We start from the raw sequence: 24,334 nt of genomic DNA on the forward strand, positions 1-24,334 counted from the left end.
CTTTCCCCGCCGCTGTATCCCCACACCCCGCTCACCCATTCGTCCTTCCCCCCTCCCAGCTGCTCCTCCCTCCCACCTCCCCTTCTTATGGTGGCCGCTGCGCGGCCGCGCCAAAGGTGCGTCTAAGGCAAGCCCGTCTGCACCCGTCCACGCCTGGACCGCGCCCAGTGCCAGAACCCCTGGCCCGCAAACACCACAACGCCCGACTCCGCTATGATGCCAGCACCCTCCACGCACTCAACCCCAGACAAGAAAACACCTGCTACCAGGCCACCCGAAGCGCACCCAAGGACCCTTCACCTGCCGGAACTGCAGCTTCACCAGCATCCGGCCCACCAAACCACCAACCAAAAAACTCAACTACCTGAGATGCACTCTTCTCAACACCCGCTCCACCCGCAACCATGCCGTCGAACTCTGGGACCTTCTCGACTCTACCTCCCCAGACGTCGCCTTCCTGTCAGAGACCTGGCTGAACCCTACCTCAGCTCCCGACATCGCCATAGCCAATCCGGAAGGCTACAAGATCACCCGCAGGCGTTGGAGGAGGAATCGCCATCGTCCACAGGAACAACCTCAGAGTCTCGACCAACACCGAAGACACCCTCAGCACAGCCGAACACATGTACTTCCAAATCCACACTGACCCCAACACCACCCTCAGAGGAACCCTCGTCTACAGACCACCCCGACCGCAGTTCAGCAACTCCATCGCCGACTTCATCAACACACACGCCCTCATCTCCACGGACTACATCCTCCTCGGGGACCTGAACTTCCACCTCTAGAACAACAACGACAGCAACACCAAAACCCTGATCGACAACCTCGCCAACCTCGGACTCAGACAGCTCGTGACAACACCCACCCATGCCGCTGGCCACACGCTCGACCCAATCTTCACCACAAGCCCCCACGTCACCTTCAACCACACCACTGCACCCCACTGGACCGACCGCCACTGCATCCACTTCACCTTCAGGAAGCCCACCACGCAGCACCGCACCCAACAGATGCCTCGACGTGGCTGGAGCAAAGTCACCGAAGACCAGCTAACCACCAACCTCACCCAGAACCCACTTGCCGACTCCACCGACCAAAACACTGCCGCTCGCAACCTCAGACAATGGATCGACAACTGCGCCAACACCCTCACGCCACTCAAGACACCCTCCAACAGCCACACCAGCAAGAAAGCCACCTGGTTCACCAAATACCTCTAGGCCTCCAAACGATTATGCCGAAAACTGGAGAAGAACTGGCTTCGCGAACGAACACCGGACAGCCACGCAGCCCACAAGAACGCCACACGCAGGCACCTTCAACTCATCAGAACTGCCAAGAGGGCCCCATTCAAAGACTGCCTAGATAACAATGCACACAACAGCAAGGAGCTCTTCAACACCGTGAAAGAACTCTCCAACCCCAGCTCCAACCCCAACGACATCCCGCCCTCGCAAGACCTCTGCGACTCGCTGGCCACCTTCTTCCACCGCAAGATCGCCGACATCCACGACAGCTTCAACGCCACGACTGCCCCGACAACCACCGCCCCCACGACCACCACCCACACCAACTGCCTGCTCTCCTGGACCAGCATCAACGACGAGGACACCAGCGAGATCATGAACACAATCCACTCCGGATCACCGCTAGACCCATGCCCTCACCACGTCTTCAACAAGGCCTGCACAGCCATCGGACCCCATCTCCGGAAAGTAATCAACATCTCCTTCGAGACAGCAACCTTCCCAGAAAGCTGGAAGCACGCCGAGATCAACGCCTTACTCAAGAAACCCAAGGCAGACTCCAAGGACCTCAATAACTTCCGACCCAACTCCCTGCTCCCGTTCCCGGTGAAGGTCACCGTGAAAATCGTCAATAAACAACTGACCCGCTACCTCGAAGAGAACAGCATCCTGGACCCATCCCAGTCCGGGTTCTGCAGCAACCACAGCACCGAAACCGCCCTCATTGCCGCCACCGATGACATCAGGTCCCTGCTTGACAACGGAGAAACAGCGGCCCTCATCCTCCTGGACCTGTCAGCCGCCTTCGACACGGTCTGCCACAACACACTACGCACACGCCTCCACGCCGCCGGAATCCGAGAGAAGGCCCTGGACTGGACCACGTCCTTCCTCTCTGGCAGAACCCAGAGGGTCCGCCTCCCCCCTTCCGCTCCAGGGCCACCGAGATCATCTGCGGCGTACCCCAGAGCTCTTCCCTCAGCCCGGCGCTGTTCAACATCTACATGGCACCCCTCACCCACGTCGCCCGACAGCACGACCTCAACATCATCTCCTATGCTGACGACACTCAGCTGATCCTCCACGAAGGCATGAAGGCCGTCGCCGAATGGATGAGGAACAGCCGACTGAAGCTGAACTTGGACAAGACGGAGGTCCTCATCCTCGGAAACACCCCTTCGGCCTGGGACGAATCCTGGTAGCCGACCGCACTGGGAACCGCCCCAACACCCACCGACCACGCACGCAACCTAGGGGTCATCCTCGACTCCACCTGCTCCATGACTAAACAGGTCAACGCCATCTCCTCATCCTGCTTCAACACTCTCCGAATGCTCCGCAGGATCTTTAAGTGGATCCCTATCGAAACTCGAAGAACAGTCACCCAGGCCCTCTCCACCAGCAGACTGGACTACGGAAACGCCGTCTACGCAGGAGCGTCGGCCAAGCTCCTGGGATGACTGCAACACATCCCCTGCCGTAGCCACATCACACCCCACTTGAGAGACCTGCACTGGCTCCCCGTCAACCAGGGAATAACCTTCAAGCTCCTCATCCACGCACACAAAGGTCTCCACAACACCGGCTCAGCATACCTCAACAGACGTCTCAGCTTCTACACCCCCACCCGCCAGCTCCGCTCCGCCGACCTCGCCCTCGCCACAGTCCCCCGCATCCGAAGAACGACCGGCGGCGGCAGATCCTTCTCCCACCTCGCCGCCAAGACCTGGAACACCCTCCCCACCAACCTACAGCAGACCCAAGACCTACTGGCCTTCAGAAGACTGCTCAAGGCCTGGCTCTTCGATCAGTAGCAGCACCCCCTCCTCCGCCCAGCGCCTTGAGACCCTCATGTGTATGTAGTGCGCTTTATAAGTATCTTGATTGATTGATATAACAGCAAGGCCATCTTCAGTTCAGCTTCGGACATGGTGAAAAAAATCAGATGGAGCCTGTCGGGCTGGGGGGGGGGGGGGGGCCTGTTGCAGAGAAGTCCCTGCCAGAGGCCCTAGGTCGCAGCAGGAAAGCAGGTTGCACTTTAACTGATTAGAACTGCTTGCAGGATCCTTCGCAGTGTGTTCGCACAAGAGATCGAATGCCATGCTTCATACTTCTAAAGATCGACAATATATCTGTGACTCAATATATCTCGGTGGAACAAGATCACTGGTTTTGGTGGACCTCACCTAAGACTTTTGGCACTTCTGCTTGGACCAAAGATTTAGGTCACTGCAAAATACTTACCGGGCAAACACATCATCATAGCGGACTGGAATCCAAGACACTTGAAGGATTACAGTGCCAGGAATCTTGACCCAACCATATTCTAGATGATCATGAACAAGAGCGATCCTTGCCATGTAGGCCTCTTTGCGTCTGGTCTCAATTATCAACAGCCCTGGTCCTTCAGTTGGAAGTTGGACCCTCTAGCATTGACAATGGTTGGTTTTATGCAGGGTCTGGGGTCACCTCATGGTATATTTCTTTCTCCTATTCGCTAAAAAAGCCAGGTTGATGGCACAGGTCAGAAGGCAGATGGCATCTTTGGTTCTGGTGACACTGGGATTGGCGATCTCAAATGTGGTTTCCAATTCTTCCGGAACTTTCTATGGATTCTCCAGTCCTATTTCTCCGGAATCTGAACATTCTGACACGGGTAACTTACACCCGTTGGTGGTGAGCTGGACGCTCAAACTAATGGCATGGCGGATTAAAGGAGATTCTGGGGTATACCAGGCCTATCAGAAACGGCTTTGGGCCTCATTAGAAAGGCATGGCCAGATTCCACCATCAAATAGTATGGCTCTGCCTGGCGCAGTTGGTCCAGTTGGTGTCGTTGTCTGCCTATGCGAGTCTGTGTGGACATTTTCACTTACTTACTTATGTCCCCGTCGCTTGTAACCCTTGAATTTCTGTCCACTTCCCCTACTGAGCAGTGTTGGTTCTACCTTCCCTTTCTGGTCTTGTACTAAACTGTAAGGGTGTTTGTCCCTACCTTCAGTTTTCTTGTTTTATTTATTTTTACATATCGCAAATTTTGTTTTGTTTCACTCCCATCATGGCGCCCTTATATATTCACCTTGTTCTGCCAATCGGTTGTCCTTCTTTTATTACCATTGATTTGCCTCCGGGGAGACTTCCGTCATCTGTCCGTCTTCGTTGTTTTCGGCCCCCGCCCTGTTCCCGCTAAATATTTAATCTCTGCCATGGATACGCTATCTGTGGAGTTCCTGGCGTCCCAGGTGTGAGATTGGTGCCCACCCAGAGGTTATACTGGACCCGAATCCATCACATTGAAGGTATGATAACCCCCTGTAGACGCTTTTGTTGTATCCACTCTGGCCCACATTGAAGGTTTACCCTGTATATACCGGGATGTTTAATATAGTTCCTTACCAGTGCCCCGGTCTGCGCTGTGTGAACCTTTTGCCAATTTTGTCTTGTGTATTACAAAATGTGGCAGTCTGCACTATCGCCAAGTTTGCCGCGTCTGCCTACGACCTATTTGCTACCTTTAGTATTCTCCACACTTGGGGCCATACCTCCTTTTATTCTGCCACATCAGAGCTATTTACTCCCGGGTCCCGAACATGCCCTCATTTTCGAATCCTCAAAAGTTCGGTGGATTCTTTCAGTAGCTCCTCTCCTTTAGCGCGTATTATCTCTGTTGCGAGATATAGTCTCAGATTGTACGTTGCCAGATGTCTTTATTTATGACTTCCTCCATGGATTCGGTTTCTTTATTTAGTTACATTTATTTCCTTTATTCTTTAGCCTTTTTTGGCCACTAATTCTGGGACCTCGCTATCCAGTCCCGCATTGTTTAAATATCTCCCCTATGGGGAGGTTCTGGCATCTTGAAGATACGTTTAGACCCTCCAATTTCTGGGTAAGCTCTGATCTTCCAATTTTGTTTTCTCACTTCATCTTGGGATATCTTAACTGTCTGTAAGTGTGTTATTATGATTATCTATTCTTTTAATTTATATTTTGTTTTCTTATCTTTTATGTATCCTTTTAGATTATATCCACCGTGTTGACTGCACGTTTGAAGTCTATGTCCATATATTTTTATGTATCACTTGTATCACATGTCTCTTTGTGACTCTGACTGCCGTCCTGGCATTATAACCCAGGTATAGTATACCTTGGCGTCTTCTTAGCCATTCTTTTCCACGCTGGCTAATTCTTTCTCTCTTTCGTGGTTTCAATTTTCTGGCACATCTATTACTATTGGGTTTCCTCTGATTGTCATGGACAGTTTTTAAATATTCTTGTGATACACACAGCTATCAGTCACGGCGGTGCCTTTTCTTCGGTGACCATTTTTCTCTTAAACCCGCCAGTGGTCTCACTGGCATCCTTAAATTGAGCTTATCTCTAGTTGGTGCACTTTTTTCCACGTATTTTCTTTTATTTCCTACTCAGTGTGCTGCTCCCCCGGATTTGATGTATATTATTTAGAAATCCTTGAGTTCTAGTCCATCTGATGGGTACACTTCTGTTACCTTTTAAGAATATATAGGGATGTAGTAAACATTTGCACCCTATCTTCCTTCGATCTTATACATAACATATGTCAATGTTTATATTGTACATTTGTCTTTGTAGGCCTTTCTCCTCTGCTTGCACACGACTTTGTCGCACTGAAGAAGGTGTGACCCGAATTAGGGTCTGACACCGAAACGCGCGTCGGCGCTGGAGTAACTGTACTCCCTTGGTTTGCAATTGTTTCCTTGGAGAACCAATCTCAATATGGACTGAACTAGTGCTGTATTATGACAAACAACCAACTTTGGATGTTATGTATCAGCATACTATGTTTGATGTTCTTATGTTGATGTTAACCTTGTGTCTGTACCACGAGACTGTATTTGGCACATTTTTATGTAATATAATTGTGATGGAATGTTTGAGTATGTCTGTGTCTGCTTGTTTGTTTGTAAGAGTGTACGTGCGCAGCTCAGGATGTGTGTAATTTTTTGTGAACTATTTTTGTCTGATATGTCTTTTTTACTATGTTGAATAAAAATTAAAGAAACAAGATACCCTTAATTCGCAAGGTCTTTATGATTCTAATGTGAAAGGTACCACATCTAGGACTGTTGTGTACATATGAGTGACTTATTGCACTATACAAAGAAATTCTTAGGCAGAGTGTCTGTTCTAGTTGTTCCCGTTGGTGTCTGATACAAAATTTGGATCCCTTGGGCGCAGATGTAGTGCATATTTTGAAAATCTGTTGGATTTGTCACAAGATTTCTTACAAGAAACACGTTCAGCTCTGCGATTTCAGCAGGTCATGAGCCACTTAAGGGGAACCCACCTGGTTTGTCTTTCCTCAGAGGGATTAGGCTGTCAAGACCCCCAGAGTATAGGTATTCACAACTCTGGGATGCTAACGTGATATTACGTTACTTGGGAGTTCTGCAAGACAGGTTTTTGTCTAGGAACGAGCCAACATGTAAGCTTGCAATGCTTATCTGCTTAGTTTCATGTTAAAGAGTCAGATGTTCTTTTTTCACTCCTGATGGTGTCACCTTCATGGTGTCTCAAACCACCAAAACCAATATTAGGTCAGTTCATATTCCGGCTTTCCAAGATCACCCAAAGCTGTGTGTGGTTCGCTCCATCAGACCTCATGAAGATTCAACAGAGCATATTCATCCTGTGGGTTCAATACAATCACTGATTGCATTAAAGAAATTGTTTACGTTTTTCTCCCTCATTGCCATGTGGGTATGATTGGATGATTTCAGAAGCAGGCATCGTTACTACAGATTTGGTGCTCATTCAGTAAGAGGAGTCATGGTTCTTAAAGCTTTTTTGATAGTGGGGGCTTAAAGGAAATTTTATGGGCAGCCAACTGGTCATTGGAATCCACTTTTAAAAAGTTTTACTTAAAACCTGTGATGAGGGCGGCAACATTTGTAATCAGTACGCTTTAAACAAGCATAATATGGGCCTTTGGTCCTAAGGTACAATGTAAACATTCCTAGCTGTTGTGAAGAGAAGATTCAGTATTATTAACCTCTTCCGTGCTCATGACGTCTCCCGGCCGTCATGAGTCACGATGGGCGTGTGCGGACGACGGCCGGGAGACGTCATGACCACGCCCGCGATCGGAATGTCAGCACTGCGGGAGCGCTGCGGCGGAATTTGCGCCGCAGCGAAGAGGTTAAGGACACGGAGGTGAGGATTATCCCCCTGAGAAGCAACTGCAGGTGTCTACTCTCCCTGTAAACTGTTTGAATCAATCACTGCTTATATGATGAGTATGCTTTGTTAGTTCTTCTCTTATGTTCTTTAAGTTGTGATGCATACTAGGCTAAAAGGTTGCACACCTCAAATATTTGCTTACATGGTTTTCTCTTATGTCTACTCAGTTTGGATTTTTTTTATCATGCTGATAGGTTCAGTGTGGTAATGCCTTGCCGTCTTCACCAGGGGGAGTGGATGTTATGATCTCTGCTTTCCGCGCTCATCAAATGCCATGTTTAAAGTACTCCCTCTGCAAACATTTTTGTTTAAAAAAAACAAAAACAAAATATATATATAAAAAATAAATTAAAAAAAAAAAAAAAAAAAAAAAAAAAAAATCGATAAATTGTGAGTTTGTTTCTTGAAAACAAAAAAAACAATGACCACCCCCCCCACCTGCAGGGAGCTTTCACTCAGTACATAGGGCCATTAATCATTTTCCCTGCTCGTATTTTGAACACGGGCAGGGGAAATAAGTGACAGCTTTCCACTCTTAATAGGGTTGAATGGCCGTTACTCTGACCCAGGGGTCTTTTAGTTGACCGACTGCTGGGTCAAGGGTAACTGCCAGCAAAGGTTCTGCCAGTGGTTTTCCTGGCTCTAAATGGTGTAGAGAAACTGCAGTTTAGGCGATGCGAGCAGAATACCATTATGGAGAAACGCTATATGACTGTGTTCCTCCAGCTCCCAAAAACCCTAAATAAGCTCCTTAATCTCCAACTGAAATGCAGAAGGAGGCGATCTTATCAGTATGCCAGTCTACTGATTTGTGGAATGAAGTACAGGCTAAGATGTATAGAGCTTCCAAAGCCACCACAATCACTTACTTTCCATTCATAGCGTATAAATTAGTTAAGTTACATAACATTTCTAATGCTGCATATGATTTATGTTGGTCATGAAAACAAAGGGGACCTCTGTCATATGCTGTGTTCTTGTGATAAAGTTGACAGTTTCTAGAACCTAGCTCTGAGTTTGTATTTATCTTTAAAGATTAGCAAAAATGTAAGCCTTAATTATATATATTTATTTTTCTTAATGTAACTAGGTTATTTGCATGTAGTAATCAAATGACATTTAAAGTATTAAAATAGCATTAAAACACACAAATTAAAGGGAGCATTTTGCTAACTCGGTGAAAGACTAGATCTGATATGCTGAGATGTCACCATCCCTTTTGATATCTAGTGCTTAATCCAGTCTCCCCATATTTTAGTGCGCTTTTGAGGGTATTCAGATAATTTATAAATGAGGCTCTCCATGGTTGTGCAGTGACCCATACCCTTCGTCCATACAACAATATTAAATAGTGCTAACTTGTGTCGATTTGTATCTAGGTCAGAGGATATTTGTAGCAGGATTAATTTGGGATCTTCATTTAGTACCCATCTCGTAGCCGCTACTCCCAGAAGGGTCTAATTCTGCAATACTGCGGGAAGGACATCTCTTGGATGTTCACCACATCGTAGGCATTTAGAGGAGTTAATCTGTCCAAAGCACCATAGTTTGTTTAGTAAAGTATGCTTGGTGAAAACATTTGAGGTGGATTATCAGTAACTGGGTTGCTATAGCCAGTTCTCATTATGCCATCCAGGCCTTTTGCCATTTTTCATCAATAAGTGAATCCACAGCTCTAATGCTATTCTTACATTTGCCTCTCGCTTTCCCAAATGTATTTTTCGGTTCTATACTAGAACACTGGATCTCCTTTATCCATTGTTATTGAGCAAATCACCTAATGTTAATAGGACTTTTCTAAAGTGGTCTATCTAACCTACTGGAATTGTATCTGTACAGATCACAGAACAGATAGAATGCTTGCTTTTTCACACAAAATCTCAATAAAGGAGATTTTATGACTGCCATGTGGCAGGGCTTAGGAATAAGGTTGCATCCACTGATTGGTCCAATTTTCTTGATAATAGGGATTTTATACTATTGCAGGAAACATGGTCGACCAACCTGGATTATAGACCTGGCTACCTTAGCTTCTATGTTCCTGCTGTTCCCAGTCTCCATGGAAGGGCTAAGGGGGGTCTTTTAACGTGGATCAAACAGGACAGTGGATACAATTTGACCCAACTGGATTCCAAAAGTAATGATATTTTGCTTGTACTTGTCCAGTGCCCCGGTCAAAAAAACCTTTATGTTTTTAACGTTTATGCCCGAGGGCTCCCCGGGGGCAAAACATCAAGGACTGTGGAGGAGTTGGACGAGCTTCTGGACATGTACTGCAGAAATGGTTATGTCATAGTAGCGGGTGATATTAACTGTTGCTTCGAACCCCTGGACACTAATGACATTGACCTCACGTATGATGAGGATAGTGCCTGGAATATTCCTCACTTGACACTATCACCAATTAAGAAGTGGACGGAGGCTGCACTACAGCTTAAGGTTTTTTGTATTGGTCAAGGGCTCCGTGCAATAAATGGTAGATCAGCTTCCGATAAGCAAGGGGCCTTTACGTTTAACAATGGCCTTCGTAAAAGTCGCATTGATTATATACTCACTAACAAAGAACATTGGTCTAGAATTAAGGATATGGAAGTGGTGGCAAGAGTAGAGAGCGATCATGACCCCCTACTACTTTCCTTCCAATTATCTAAAACCAAATGCCAGGAGTCTCCTCTTAGGAAGGCTGAAGTTGTTATAACCAATGACTCAAGGCGCGTTAAGTGGGCTAATTGTTTGGGGAATGAGAGGCAGATTTTAACCATTAGGAATTTAACCATCGAGGCTACAAATGCCTTACAAAATTCTATTGCTCAGGAGGAAGATTTGGGTAATATAAATATTATCCATACTCAATTTTTTAATCAACTCAGTGTCTTCTTTACAAAGCAGACCCATGCTAGACCCAATAGACCAACCAGAAAGGAGAATCAGTGGTATGGGAAATCCTGTAGGATTGCATATCAGTCCCTGTCAGATGCTGTAAAAACTAAAGATATTGTTTGCATCAGGAATGCTCGTGCATCTTACAAAAAAGCACAATATGAAGCTAAACGAGCATGGGACCAGGAATACTGGAGGGACCTCCACTTTGCCAGCAAAGAACGTTCAATGTGTTCCTTTTGGGACCTGATTAGGTGGGGAAGGGGTTCAAAGAGAGAAGAACCCACTAATTTTGTGCCATCCAATCTGTGGGTTTCACATTATGCATCTCAGTTTGCGTCTAATGAAGTACCAGAGGACTGTTGTCTATGAACTACTTCCTTAACTAAGGATGTAGTTCCTCTGGTTTTCACTCTAAATGAGGTGAATAAGGTGCTGAAATCCCTCCCCAAAGGTAGAGCGCCTGGTTTAGACTCGGTCCCGGCTGACTTGTTTATGCATGACAAGAAATTATGGGCACCGTACATCTTGTGCCTAGCAAATTGCATATCCAAAGGCACACCCATACCTTACACCTGGAAGGGAGCTCAGATCATTCCGATCTTCAAGAAGGGTGAACGTTCTGATCCAGGCAACTACAGACCTATAAGCCTGATTGACTGCATACAGAAGGTGATAGCTAGGCTTGTTTTTACAAAGGATTCAAGGATGGATCGAAGAGGAGGAAGTTCTTTCACCTCTCCAGGCCGGTTTTCGCAGTCATACAAGTACCATAGATCAGGTACTTAGGTTTTTGTTAATTTACTGGCGGGTGGTCTTATTGGGTGAGGGTTTGCTTTTTGCAGCCTTTGTTGATCTTAAATCAGCTTTTGATTTAGTCCCTCGAGCAAAAATGTGGTCAGTTTTTAAAGATCAAGGCATGCCCCTAGATATTTTAAACTTTTTAATGAAATTACATGAGGATAATTTTGCCCAAGTCAGATGGAATCAATCGGGTAATGTCACAGATAAATTTCCAATTGCCAGGGGTGTTCGCCAAGGGTGCGTTTTAGCTCCGACTTTATTTTCCTTATACATCAACGGGGTGATCAACTATTTTAAGGATACTCCCACTGATGCCCCCAAGTTGGATGGCAAGTTGATCCCCCTGTTGATGTTTGCAGATGATACATTATTAATTTCTAAAACTCAACAAGGCCTTCAAAAAGCTATTGACGTGTTTGAAGTTTTCTGCAAGGATCATGGGCTTATTGTAAATGTAACCAAAACTAAATTCACGGTCTTGCACAAATCCAAACACGTCAGAGGGACAGTGTTTATGAATAAAGTTAAATTAGATCAGACTGAGGTTTTTTCATACCTGGGTATCACTCCTGCGTCGAAGCTAAACTGGAAACCGCATATAGATCAAGTATTAACTAAGCATGCCCAACTAACGGGTGCATTAACCAAAGAGCTCCACCTGTCTCACACTAGACCTATCCTACCAGCCCTCAAAATATACGATGCCAAGATAAGCTTGGCAATTCTTTATGGGGCAGAACTGTGGGGTCATAGTAATCTTACCCAATTAACTCGGGCCCAAAGCAAGTTTTTGCGTATTATTACTGGCCTCCCAGTATCCACCCCCCTTATATCCCTTTACTATGATTTGGGGGTCTTGTTTTTAGAGGATACCGCACGTTATCGTCCAGTGGCCTACTGAAGGCGGCTCTGGGTGACTCCCGAACTCTCTGAGTATGGTCGGGCATTATTGGACGTTAGGGGGGGTTGATAAGGCACACAAGATTGCTTGGATGAGTGAGGTCAGGTTACTTTATCGAGCTATGGGCCTAGTAAGTTTATGGGATGAACCTACATTACACATTTTTCCCCCAAAAAAAATTCTAAAAGAATTTTATTGGCGAGTAGTTACGGAAAGCAGATTTGGCTCAAGCGTTGGCCCGTCTCTAACTTCGGATTTTTTGGACCAAAAGGATAGTCCCTTTTTTTAAAACTACTGGGACTGCATTACAGTTGTAGAAGATAGGAAGCGATATCATCAATTTAGGGTGGGAACTCTTCCTATCAATTGCTTTGTAGCCAAATGGCGATTAGGCCTTAAACCGGATTGCCCTTTTTGTATTGCTCAAAGGGAAAGTATCGCGCACGTCCTATTTATTTGTCCGGAGTATAGAATTCCTAGGCGGGTTTGGCTGAAACCAATCTGTTTACTATTAGGTCTAAAGACGGGTGTTGAGGCTTTGCGGTGTCTCAAAACCAACACCTCACAATCTGTGACTATTGCTGTAGCAACATTTCTCCACTGGTTTTGGATTATACGCGCACACAAATTATGCCTCATTTGATAATATGGTTATTTTATTATTGATGCATTTTAATATGAAATATTTATTACATTGTTATTTTATTGATTACTGGCCATCTTAATTCAATATTTATTTGTATCACCGCTGCTGTGTATGTAATCCCTGCAGTTTATGATGTGATCCTGGTCCATTATTGTTTATTTCTATTTTTGTTTTTTCTTTCACAATTGTTTTACTGTATTTGTTGTCTTTAATGATGAAAATCGCAATAAAGACTTGAAATTGACTGCCATTTACCATGGTTTAAAATTAAAATCTAGTCTTCAACCCTTATTGTCTCAAGGACCATGTTTTTAATCATCCATGAAATATTTAGTTCATAATTTCTCCCTTTCATATTTGCATTGGATACATTTCTATTAACTTTCTTTCAATAAAGACTTTAAGTTTGATCCAGTTTCCTCTTTTCCTTTACTGTTTTTTCTACCTTTCTCTCTTTTTCATTCTTTGTTTATGTTCTTTCTTCAAGAGCATCTTTCTGTGGTAATGGTTGTAAACTCTTCATATTGTATATTTTAATTATTTTGTTTATTAAACACTTTGGGAATACTTTTTATACACGTTTAAATTTCGTTATTTACTTACCAAAATTACATTGGTTTTTCACGTTACTAATATTATCTTACAATTATACCGACCTTTTTGAAGCTGGCAACTGAAGGAAAACCTCAACAAAATTGTTAAACTGGAAAAAGTACACTGCTGCTAAGAGTGTATAACCATTTTCAAAGTTTTATCAATTTGAGAAGTGGAAGCTGCTTGCTACTGCTTCACAAAGCAGATAATCAGACCTCCTAAATTTGTAACAAATGCACATAGTCCATAAACATATATCAGCATTGATACAACATTTGGTAAACTATGAACATGAAAGAAAAGTGTACAAGGCTTACCAGTGCCACCCACAGAACAATATACTCATTGATAAAACCATTGAAGTACTGGTCCAGAAACAGAAGTCCTGGCCCAATGAATGCTGTATCCTGGAGATATATTTCACTTTTTGTCATGTGAGCCACCTGAAAAGCATGATCAACATAAGTTTTAAAATGGATATAAAGGACTGTCTTCTAACAATTTTAACTGCTGTTGCTTTATTTATGCAAGTTTGCAATTAGTAATTTCAATGAGAACATTTATTTTTTAGAAAGCAAATTCCTCACTCAGTTCAGCTCATTTAAACACAATAGATTTTATTGAAGGAACTAAGAAGCAAACTAAGACTTTACCTACAGATAAATATCTTTGACTGTGTGATCTTGAATAATGTCTGATCCTCTAAGCCTCGCATTTTCAATTGTGTATGAATTTAAAATAGAACGGCAATAATGCTCACTCACACTCCAAGTACAAGTACGCAATTCATTATTCTACATAATTATCTCACTCTTAATAAACTGTTTCCATAAAGTGCTTATGCACCATGACTAACTTCATATTTAATTTTTATCTTTCAGGTGGTGGTAGAAATGACATGCTCTACATTTTGACAATTATTCTGAAAATGTCCGTGCATATTTATGTCAATTTAAACTTTTATACACTGATAATACTCTCTTTAAGAAACTTCGGAGGCAATTTTATAAAACAAAGATTGAGGAGTACCACAGTAAATGTGCACATTTAAAAATAATTAATATATATTTGTGCTAATGTAACATGGCCACTAGTTTAAATATATTAGCAAACGTTTCATGAAAGAAACACCAAAATACGGGCCTCTGTGTCTTTGGACAATGACCAAAGGCTTTCTTGCCAGAAGGCACACGTGTCAATGGCACAATTTATCAGTGAAATCTTCATCACCTATAGATGGTTTAGTCTAAACAGCTTACTACAGTTGAACAGTTACTTTTGTTTACCAATATCCCAGTGATCCAACAGAATGACAACAACATTAGAAAGATGTTGGAAGAACTTTCAATACCCAGGTTTAACAAAGTGAAGCAAGGGTATAGAAAAAGTGCTGCAACGAGTGAAGATTTCTTTTGTAAACAGAAATCTTCATGTGTGGCTAGGGCCATTCTACCACTACTAAAATATTGTGGGGATACATATTAATTCCTTGGTTTGACAGTATGAAGCTTAAAAATGCCAAAGATAGTGTCTCAAAGATGTATTTGTCTAATTTGGAATAGTAAGATTGGGCTCGTAGTCTACCTATAACCTCTGAAACATTATGCCTATGCTCTTCAAAAACCTAAGAAGGGATCACAATATCATGTATATATACAACAACACATGTATCTCATATTTCCAGGAAGATGAAATAACCTAAGCATTGAAAAAAGGCAAGAGTCATGTACACGCAAAATGGCATAACTAGATGATCGAAGTGTGTGCATCTAGTATTGAAAGCTTCATATTACCCCCTGGTCATATTACAAGCCCCTCCTAAGCCTACTTTATTGAATACTTTGGCAGAGCGAGCCTGGTCCAATAAGACAGAGATCAATAGTAATGGGTATCAGTGCCTCACACTGATAGCATTCAGATTTCAAACGTCCACACATGGTCTCAAATCACTATTTGCTTTTGAAGCAAAAATATAGGGGCCCCTGTTGGGGGAAGAAGAATGTCTAATGAAACCTATGCCTAAAGTCGCATTAGGATGTTCTTCCTGCGTGGGATCTTTCTATCTAAAATTCCCTCACGGAGCAATTATATCACCTCTGGGGAGGTAAGGTGTCAGCACTTTTTTCACTGAACACACCTTGGAAGTCAGAGTAGACTTTTGGGGTTTTGCTTTTCTCTTCTATTGCATTCAGAATTGATACAAGACCTTTTGGGAAACAATAATCCTTGCATTAATTCTAAGTGACCTGTACACTATATGAGATCCAGTCCACCAAGGGGTTGTGTTGGCACTGCCATGGCTTTCTTGGAATAATATGCAATCACCCAAGTCTGATGCCATTACCAAAGTCTTGGTTTCTTCACAGAACTTTCCTGATGTTAAGAGAGTGCCATACATTCCTTTTGGTGGGTTTGGGCTTCTTCTTCCTTCAAGTGGGTATATCATGAACTTTGTCCAAGAAACAACCTGCAGCCCCTGAATTCAATAATGCCCAACAATCAAGAGGTCCTGATAACGTTTCTAATGTGCCATACAGCAAAAATGGGCTCTACTTTCAGCAGACACTTGGATATTTGAATTGCCCGGCTCTGGTCTGCCAATTAAAGTCGGACATTCTTGTTTCCCTTCATCTGAAGGCACTTCCTTACAAAGTCTCCTGCTTTCCAACCATACACCCTTCCCCCTATTCTTTTCTTCCTGTGATAGGGACTTGTGCACCTTCCTAATTTACATCAGTTTTTCCCAAGTTGTCGCTGAAGAGAATTCCACAGAAGCTTGAGATCCAATGGTGTGACATCATTCTTCTTTCCAGTCGGGGTTCTTTTTGCTGACTGTTTATTTGTAAAACTAGATTTATTAACATATGAGTGATAGTTGATCGATTAGCCACTAAAAACTGCACGTCTTTCAGGTCTTTCCTCAAACCATGGCAAAATGCTGCAGCTGAAGCTTATGTATATGAATTGTATACGAGTCCTCTTTAGACTAGTGCTTCCTAACGTTTATAGAACAGTGCTTCCCAAACATTTTAGAACCACAACCCAGTTTGCAGAGTGACAAACTTTCTCGACGTACCTACTTGTGCCCTAAGTAAGTAGTAAGTAAGTAATATATTTAAGTTACAGTTAATTAAAACCTTTACAAAAACGACCATCTCTTATAAAACTGTAAAACTTCAACTTAAAAGGCTAGTAGCCACATTTAAGAACACAGTAAAAATTGCGAAGAGAGAGTCCCCCAGCCTTGGTGGGCCACAGTCCAGATTCTTCTTTTTTTTTTGTGAGCAAAGGTTTGGCAGCAAATAAGAATGTAAGGTAACCTCCCTGATCAGAGTCTTAGCAGCAAAATGAGGGAGACGATTGAATACAAGTTAAAGTGCATGGTGCAGCAACGACTTTTTTGGCTCAATACAAAGTGGCCGAGGTTAGCCCGATAATGTTTTTCTTCAAGGCTTGGGTGTGCAAGAGTGCTTAGTACTTGGTGTAATGAAGGCGCTGTCAGAGACTTTTGCGTAGTGGGTCAGCGAGCCTGTTCCAACCCAGCTCCAATGCCACTTCTCAGGTAATCCGGTTGTATCTTTTTTAGTCTGAGTTCAGCAGCAGTTAAGAATTTCACCAGGCAACACCTTAGTTGAATATCTTCGCCAGAGAAACTTACTAGCAAAGCTTACCTACAAGACCGTACTTGTTTCTTATTGAAGAATGATCTAAGGAGTGACCGACGCTCCTGCATTAATTCCCTGCATATAGGTATGATGTGCACTATGTCCTCCTCTCCTTCTCCGCAGAGACGACAAATTGCCAGCTACTCGTGCCCTAAGGTAACTACAACTTACGCCCCGCAATGCACAATTTTGCATCAATAATTTTACTGCAAATGCTGCTGTGATATTAGTAATTATTTCATAAAAGATGTAATCAGTGATGTAAAATGTTTGGTAATTAGCAGTGCATGGCGAGGGTGTGAGTTATAGTTACCTCAGGGTACGAGTTATAGTTACTTGCGAGAACTAACTCTAATTTCTATGGTTTTGTGTGTGTAAATTCTGAATCCAACTATAACCTCCCTGTAACCGTTGTTATTTTAGTGAATTTCTAAGGTTTTTTCAATTCTATTTCCTAACTATAATGTACCTGTAATCTTTGTTTTCTTCACTGAATTTCTATTTGTTTTTAACGCAGGGGGGTTGTTGCTAACCACCCCAAAGGCAGCCAGGCTGGGAGTGGGGCACACAGCCCCCCTTCCCAGGTCAAATTACGGCCCAAGGCATCCCAAACCCCAGGGCCCACCAAATTGATTGGGGGTGGGGGGTAGGTGGCCCCCTTTTCTGGGCCAGATTTCTGGCCCCTGGGAGCCTACCTTTCAGGGCACGGCCATATTTAAAAGAGGGACCTTCCCCGGGCCATAATTCACCCCTGGGGACCCCATCTCACAGAGAACCGGCCTTATTGTAAATGGGAGGTGAGCATCCAGCCCCCCTCCCCTGGCCGATTTCTGGCCCGGGGATCACATCTCCAGGGGTCCAGCCTTATTTATAAGGGTAAAGGGGGGCACATAGCCCCCCTACTGCAGGCAATATTGGTCCCAAGGACCCCATCCCTGGGGACTAATCTTTTAATAATAATGGAGCCCTTCTCCCGGGGCCTGGCCACTGTCTGGATGGGGAGGGGGGTCACAAAGCCCCCTCCCCTGGCCACTATTCCCCCCAGAACCACTATCCCCCGGCACCTGGCCAGTATATGGTGGGTGTCCTGGAGCCCGCCCAGGGCACCCTCTTCTTTGTTAGAGGCCATGAGGGGAGCCCCAATGCCCCAGTGGTTCCAGCCGGTTCTCTGCCTCCACCGGCAGCTGGCATTACTTCCACCAGCAGGGAACAACTAAAAATGCTGCTCCCTGCAAGCAGGAGCAATTGTCCACTGTGAAACAGATGAACGGTCCGCTCCCAGGGGGCGGAAGCATTTTTCATGCTCCAGCATGCTGGGAGCAGACTTAGGGCCTGATTTAGGGGTTGGCACACCTGAAAGAAAGGCTCTTCTAAGGTGAGAGCGTGTATCTCACTGACACAAGGGAGGTAATGGCCGCAAGGAAAACCGCCTTCCAAGAAAGAAAATGCAATGAGTAAGTATCAATTGATTCAAAAAGAGGACCCATTAGTCTAGTGAACACTTTGTTAAAGTTCCACACTGGAACGGAGTGCCTGTGGTGGGATAACCCGCTTGATGCCTTCTATGAAACCCTTAATGACTGTGATTCTGAAAAGTGTGCTGCCTGCTCTGAAGGTAAGCCGCTACAGCCGTTAAATGAAGTCTAACAGACGTATAGGCATGGCCCAACTTTTGTAAGAGAAGAAGGTAACAGACGATGTCCTTTGTAGAGGCTGCAAAAGGGTCAACATGCCTAGGGAGACAGTAATGGCTGAACCATTTTCACTTAGCATCGTAACAGGCACTAGTTGTGGGCCTCCGTGCTTCTTTTAGAATGGCCATACACTTTGCAGGGAGGTTAAGGTAGCCAAATTCTATGACCTCAGGAGCCAAATTCTAAGATTAAGCTGCAGCGGGTTGGGATGCCTGAGAGTGCCTTGCTGTTGAGAAAGACAGTCCAGCTGGTTGGGGAACTTCTCGCGAGGAGCTAGAGAGAGTTCGAGCAGAGTGGTTAACCAGGGCTGACGTGCCCACAGTGGAGTTACTAGGATGAGAGTGGGGGATGTCTGCCTCAACTTCCAACCACGAATTGGAGGAGTGGGAAAGGCAGAAAAGCGACAGCAAGTAACCCTGACCAATTTATCTATAGTAGATTGGCTGTGGGTGTGGGACGCTGGAGTCAAAGCTTAGGCATTTCGCGTTTTCAGCAGTGGCAAACAGGTCTATCTGCAGGAACCCCAAGCACAGAAGTATGGGAGTAGGTTTGGGGGGGGGGGCTTCCCGTTCGTGGACTTGTTGACGAGTCTTGCTGAGTAGGTCTGCCAAGTTGTTGCCCATTTCGTGAATCTAGTGAATCAACAAATGCAGGCTGTGATGTATCACCCGCCGCTAAATGCCCTGGGCTAGAGAAGACAACTGGAGTGAGCGCGTTCCCCGCCTGTTTTTGAGGTTGAACATAGTCATATTGTCTGTCTGGATCAGAACTACCTTCCGCTGTATGAGGGGAAAGAGTGCCCTGAGGGCCAGTTGAATAGCTAATAGTTCCAGGTGACTGATGGGCAACCTTTGGTGTGCAGGAGCCCATGCCCCTTGCTTTGTGAAGTCCTGTAGGTGCACACCCCCCCAGGCCAGTGAGGTAGGCGTTGGTGGTGATGGTCTCTTGCGGAACTGGGTTGCGGAAAGGCTGCCCTTGCAACAGGTTGTTTGCATTCCACCACTGCAGAGAGTGACGCGTATAGCCCCAAATCTACCCTAGAGCCTCTCAATGACCCTCTGCCCTAGACTACCGCGCCACTAGGCACTGTTGTAAAAGATGCATGTGTAAACTGCTGTGAGGAACTATGGTGATAAAAGACGCCATCATGCCAAGTAGGCACATTACTGTCCTGACTGTTACCTTGTAATCCGGCAGGAAAAAGGTCAGCAACATTTGGAATACGTGCCCCCTTGCCCCTTTTTGGGGATTAGAAATGATAGGGAGTACACCTCCTTGTCACAATATTGAGGCGGTGCCATCTCTATGGCCCCCCTGGCAAGCAGAACATGCATTTCCTCCAAGAGGAGACTCGGATGTTCCGGGGACCGTCTGTGTCTAGATCCCACTGGTGGGAGGTGATCTCCGCCCACCATTGCAGGTAACTCTGCAATCTTCCCCCGAAAGGTGTTGTATGACCAAGGGCAAGAGCAACATGTTTTGGAGGGGCAGCTCCTTTGGGGCTGTGCCTTTCCTTAGCCTCTACTTATATTTCCTTTGCAGCCTCCGCTGTAATAACCCCATCAGGGAGTCTGCAGCTTATGTCTGGGAAAGGTGGTGGAAGTCTCTGAGAATGGTGAAAAAAGCAAAGAGAAGCTGTTGTGTGGAAGGCGACCATGGCTTTTGCTGTGTCTTTGTCCTTCTTGATGCTTTATAGCATCTCATCGACTTGTGGTCTGATGAGATACTCCCATCAAACAGCACATTTAGGAGGTGTTGTTGAAACTGCGGCTTAAAGCCGGAAACTTACAGCCATGAGTGGCGGCATAGGACGACACTAGTAGTTAATGCGCAGGCAGCTTTGTTTGCAGCATCTAGAGCACAGCTGATGTTGGTGTGTTGGATGAGGTCTTCCATTTGATTTAAGTGAACCCTAGTAGAACAGAAAGAGAAGCCATACAGAACTGGCAATGCACCATTGGGTTGCAAATTGTGCTGCAACACGTTTACCACTGGCATCAATAGTTTTACTCTACCGGTCCAGGGAAGGGTCATCCCTGTTAACTGGCATGTACCCTGTGAACTGGCATGCTTACTAGCCATGTGGATCACTAGGGATCGGGTGATAATTGGCCCCTGATGTAGGATGGGTTGGAGGGAGAAGCCTTTTTTGTCCACCTAAGGTGCGACTACCCTTGCCTTAACAGAATCCTGAAAGATGACCCCAGCAGGTTTAAGCATGCTCTGTATTGTGGAAAAGTGCCACACAAATAAATGATGGACGGAATGCTGAATAAATCATACATTCACCCCCAGTCAAGAGATCTGGGTTAAATCCATCATTCTTTTACTCACCATGCCACCCAGTTTATATCTAGCCATATCCAAATCAGTCTTAACCCAGTTTCTTATGGGAACAGTCCAGCCCGAACTGCCCAGCCAGGTCCTCCCTGGACCGGGAACAAGCATCCTGGGACCGGTTTTGGGGTATTACCCCTCATCAGCCAGGCTAGCTTAAAGCCAGTGGCACAGTGAGCAAGGGACCCACGTCTGGGCATACCCATTCCACTTAGGGTGAAAAGTGCTACGCAAACAAATGATGGATGGAATGCTGAATAAATCATACATTCACCCCCAGTCAAGAGATCCGGGCTAAATCTTTTGCTCACCATACTGCCCCAGGTATGACCCAGCCATATGCAAATAAGTCTTCACCATGTTCCTTATGGGAATAGTCCAGCCCGAACTGCCAAACCAGGTCCTCCCTGGACCGGAAACAAGCATCCTTGGACCAGTTACAGGGTATCACCCCTCAGCAGCCAAGCTAGCTTGAATCCAGTGGCACAGTGAGCAAGGGACCCACGTCTGAGCATACCAATTCAACTTAGGTCAAAAAGTGCTACGCAAACAAATGGACGAAATGCTGAATAATAAATATATTAACCCCCAGTCAAGAGATCTGGGTTAAATCCATTGTTTTTTTGCTCACCATGCCACCCCAGTTTGTACCCAGTCATATGCAAATCAGTCTTGTCCCTGTCCCTCATGGGAACAGTACAGCCCGAACTGCCAAGCCAGGTCCTATCTAGGCCCAAAACAAGCATCCTGGGACCGGTTTCGGGATATTACACCTCATCAGCCAGGCTATGGATACACATGCTCTGCATAGACTTTAATGCAGTACTACCCTAAGATGTGGTTAACTGGAGGATGTTGGAGAGTTCCTAAGATGCCTTGGCACACGCTAATCTGTTGGCGTGCTAAAATACACACACAGTGGTGCTTGGTCAATGTGTTTGAAAAGAAGCAGGTATCTGCTTTACAGATGTCAGCTATGGGAATGTTGCTGAGGAAAGCCAAATATGCCCTACTTTTGCGAGTTGAATACAGACTGGGCGGGGCAGACAGAGTAATTTTTCAGCCGTAATGTAGGAGTTTTGGATACATTTAACAATTCATCTAGCTATGCCTGCCTTTGAAAGAGCATGTGTTTTGTGTGGCATGGTGAAAGCTGTTAAAAAAATGCTGTGTCTTATGAAAGAGCTTGGTCCTTTCAATGTAATTACTGAGAGCATGCTTGACATCAAGGTGTGAAGGGCTCTCTTTGCCACAGAATCTGGCTGTGGAAAAAAAACGGAAGCTAAATTGTTTGAGGTGAAAGGGGGATACCACTTTTAGAAGAAATTTGGGATTACTCCTAAGGACAATCCTTTCATAATGAACCTGAAAGATAGGCTCTTCAAGAGTGAGAGCTTGCAGTTCACTAACACATCTCAGAGATGTGATAACCACAACAGGCGACCTTCCAGGAAAAGAAGCTGTTAAGGACAAAATTAAGGTTCTAGCATTAGACAGGGGCAACCAAGGTGGAATGAACTTTAAATCTTTCCATGGAAGCCTTGTTAAATAAAAAAAAAGAGTGTTTCCTGTTCTGCAGGTAGGTCACAGAGCATGATCCATCTGGAGATGGTCCGTTTCTGCACGGCCTTTCCCATCTTCGCTCGGCCATACCCTACAAGGAGTTGGCCATGTACCCAGAACTGTTTCGTGTGGAAAAGGTAGAAAAGGTAGAAAGACAACGCTCTGTTTGGGTCCAGTTGGTGAAGTCACTCCTCTTTTCTAGTGGTATGTGGAGGAGCGTAAAAAGTAGGCAGGGTGATGGACTGGCATACAAGTTTCGTATGGAAGCTTGGATGACAGTGCTTGAAGCTCACTAACCCTCCAGGTAGATGTTATTGCCACCAGGAAGCCAGTCTTGCTGGTAAGGAACCTGAGCTCCCTTTGTGCAAGGGCTCAAAGAGAGCGCACATTAGGAACGTCAGGATAAGATTAAGGTCCCACTGAGGCATGATGAAGGGTGAAAGAGGAAACATATTTTGCAAAACCTTTCAAGAACCTATGTACTATAGGGAATTTGAAGAGGGGTGGCTGGTCAGGCAACTGCAGAAAAGCTGATATAGCAGAAAGGTAGCCCTTTAAGGTGCCTAGAGAAGAGCCCTGCTGAGCAAAGGAAAGAATAAACAGAAGAACCTGAGAAAGGGAAGCAGAACGAGGGCAACCCATGGCTCTGCACACCAGAACACAAATTTTCCCAGCGGCATGCGTATACCGTTTTAGTGGAGGGACGCCTGCTGTCAATATAACATTGCAGACTTCGATTGGAACGGTTGAAAGTTGTCAACTGTCACAGCTCATACTCCACGCAAGAAGGTGGAACATCTACAGAGTTGGATGGAGAATCCTCCCCTGCTGCTGCGACTGAAGTCCCCCCCCCCCTTAAGGGGCAGCCTGATCCGGGGACTGATGGCCATGGTCAACAGCTCGGAATACCAAACTCTACCAGCCAAGTCCGGAGCAGCCCAGTCCGGAGCTACAAGGATGACTTGGGCCCAGCCATTCCTGACCTTCTTGAGAACTCTGGCCAGGAGTGGTATGGGCGGAAAGGCGTAAAAGAGGCCTGAGCTCCACTAAAGACAAAAAGCATCTCAGAGCAAGAACCGTCATGCAAACTCCGGTGCTCACAACTGCTGACATTGTGCGTTCTCGGCAGTGGTGAACAGATCTAACCAAGGCTTTTCCAACTGCAGAAAGAGACCATGAACTACCTCCGAATGGAGATGCAATTCGTGATCCGCTAGGCATCTCCCGCCCTGGCATTGGGAGCCCACCAGGTGTTATATCGCTAGGGAAAACCCTGCTGTTCCATACATGTCCAGAGATGCAGGGCCTCTTGACAAAGGGTGCACAACTCCACCCCGCCAGGTTTGTTGCAGTAACACATGGCGGTGGTGTTGACCATGAACACCTGCACTAGCCTTCCCCTGATGGAGGTTAGAAAGGCTTTCAATGCCAGCCTTATCACCCGGAGCACCATTTGGTTTGCGTGTAGACCGGATTCTGTCTGAGACAGCCTCCCAGATGGGCACCACATCCCAGGAGTGACTCATCTGTCTCCACTGTGAGATCTTGTTGGGGAAGGGAGAGGGGTCTGCTGCTGACCCAAACATGGTTTGTTAACCACCACTGCAGATCTTTTGCAGTTCAATCTGAGATCTGGACCATGTCGGAGAGAATCTCCAATTCTACGCCCACTGAACTCCAGGTCCCACTGCAGAGCCTGCTTATGTTACAAGCAGGATGTGGGAGGCCATGACGCTCAGAAGCCACAGAGTCAATCTCATCGAAATCCAGGATAGAGGCTG

General features: G+C 45.4%; 1 protein-coding gene across 2 annotated transcripts in view; it reads right to left on the reverse strand.

Moving 5' to 3' along the window:
- CHPT1 (choline phosphotransferase 1) overlaps positions 1–24,334 on the reverse strand; it is a 302,601-nt gene that overhangs the window by 109,320 nt on the left and 168,947 nt on the right. For both annotated transcript variants that reach the window (XM_085653266.1, XM_085653267.1), the window contains exon 7: positions 13,612–13,737. In XM_085653266.1, coding sequence (XP_085509392.1) covers positions 13,612–13,737 — 126 coding nt within the window. The remainder of the gene's footprint in view (positions 1–13,611; positions 13,738–24,334) is intronic.

This window comes from Triturus cristatus, chromosome 4_1 (genome assembly GCF_964204655.1).
Source record: "Triturus cristatus chromosome 4_1, aTriCri1.1, whole genome shotgun sequence".
NCBI lineage: Eukaryota > Metazoa > Chordata > Amphibia > Caudata > Salamandridae > Triturus > Triturus cristatus.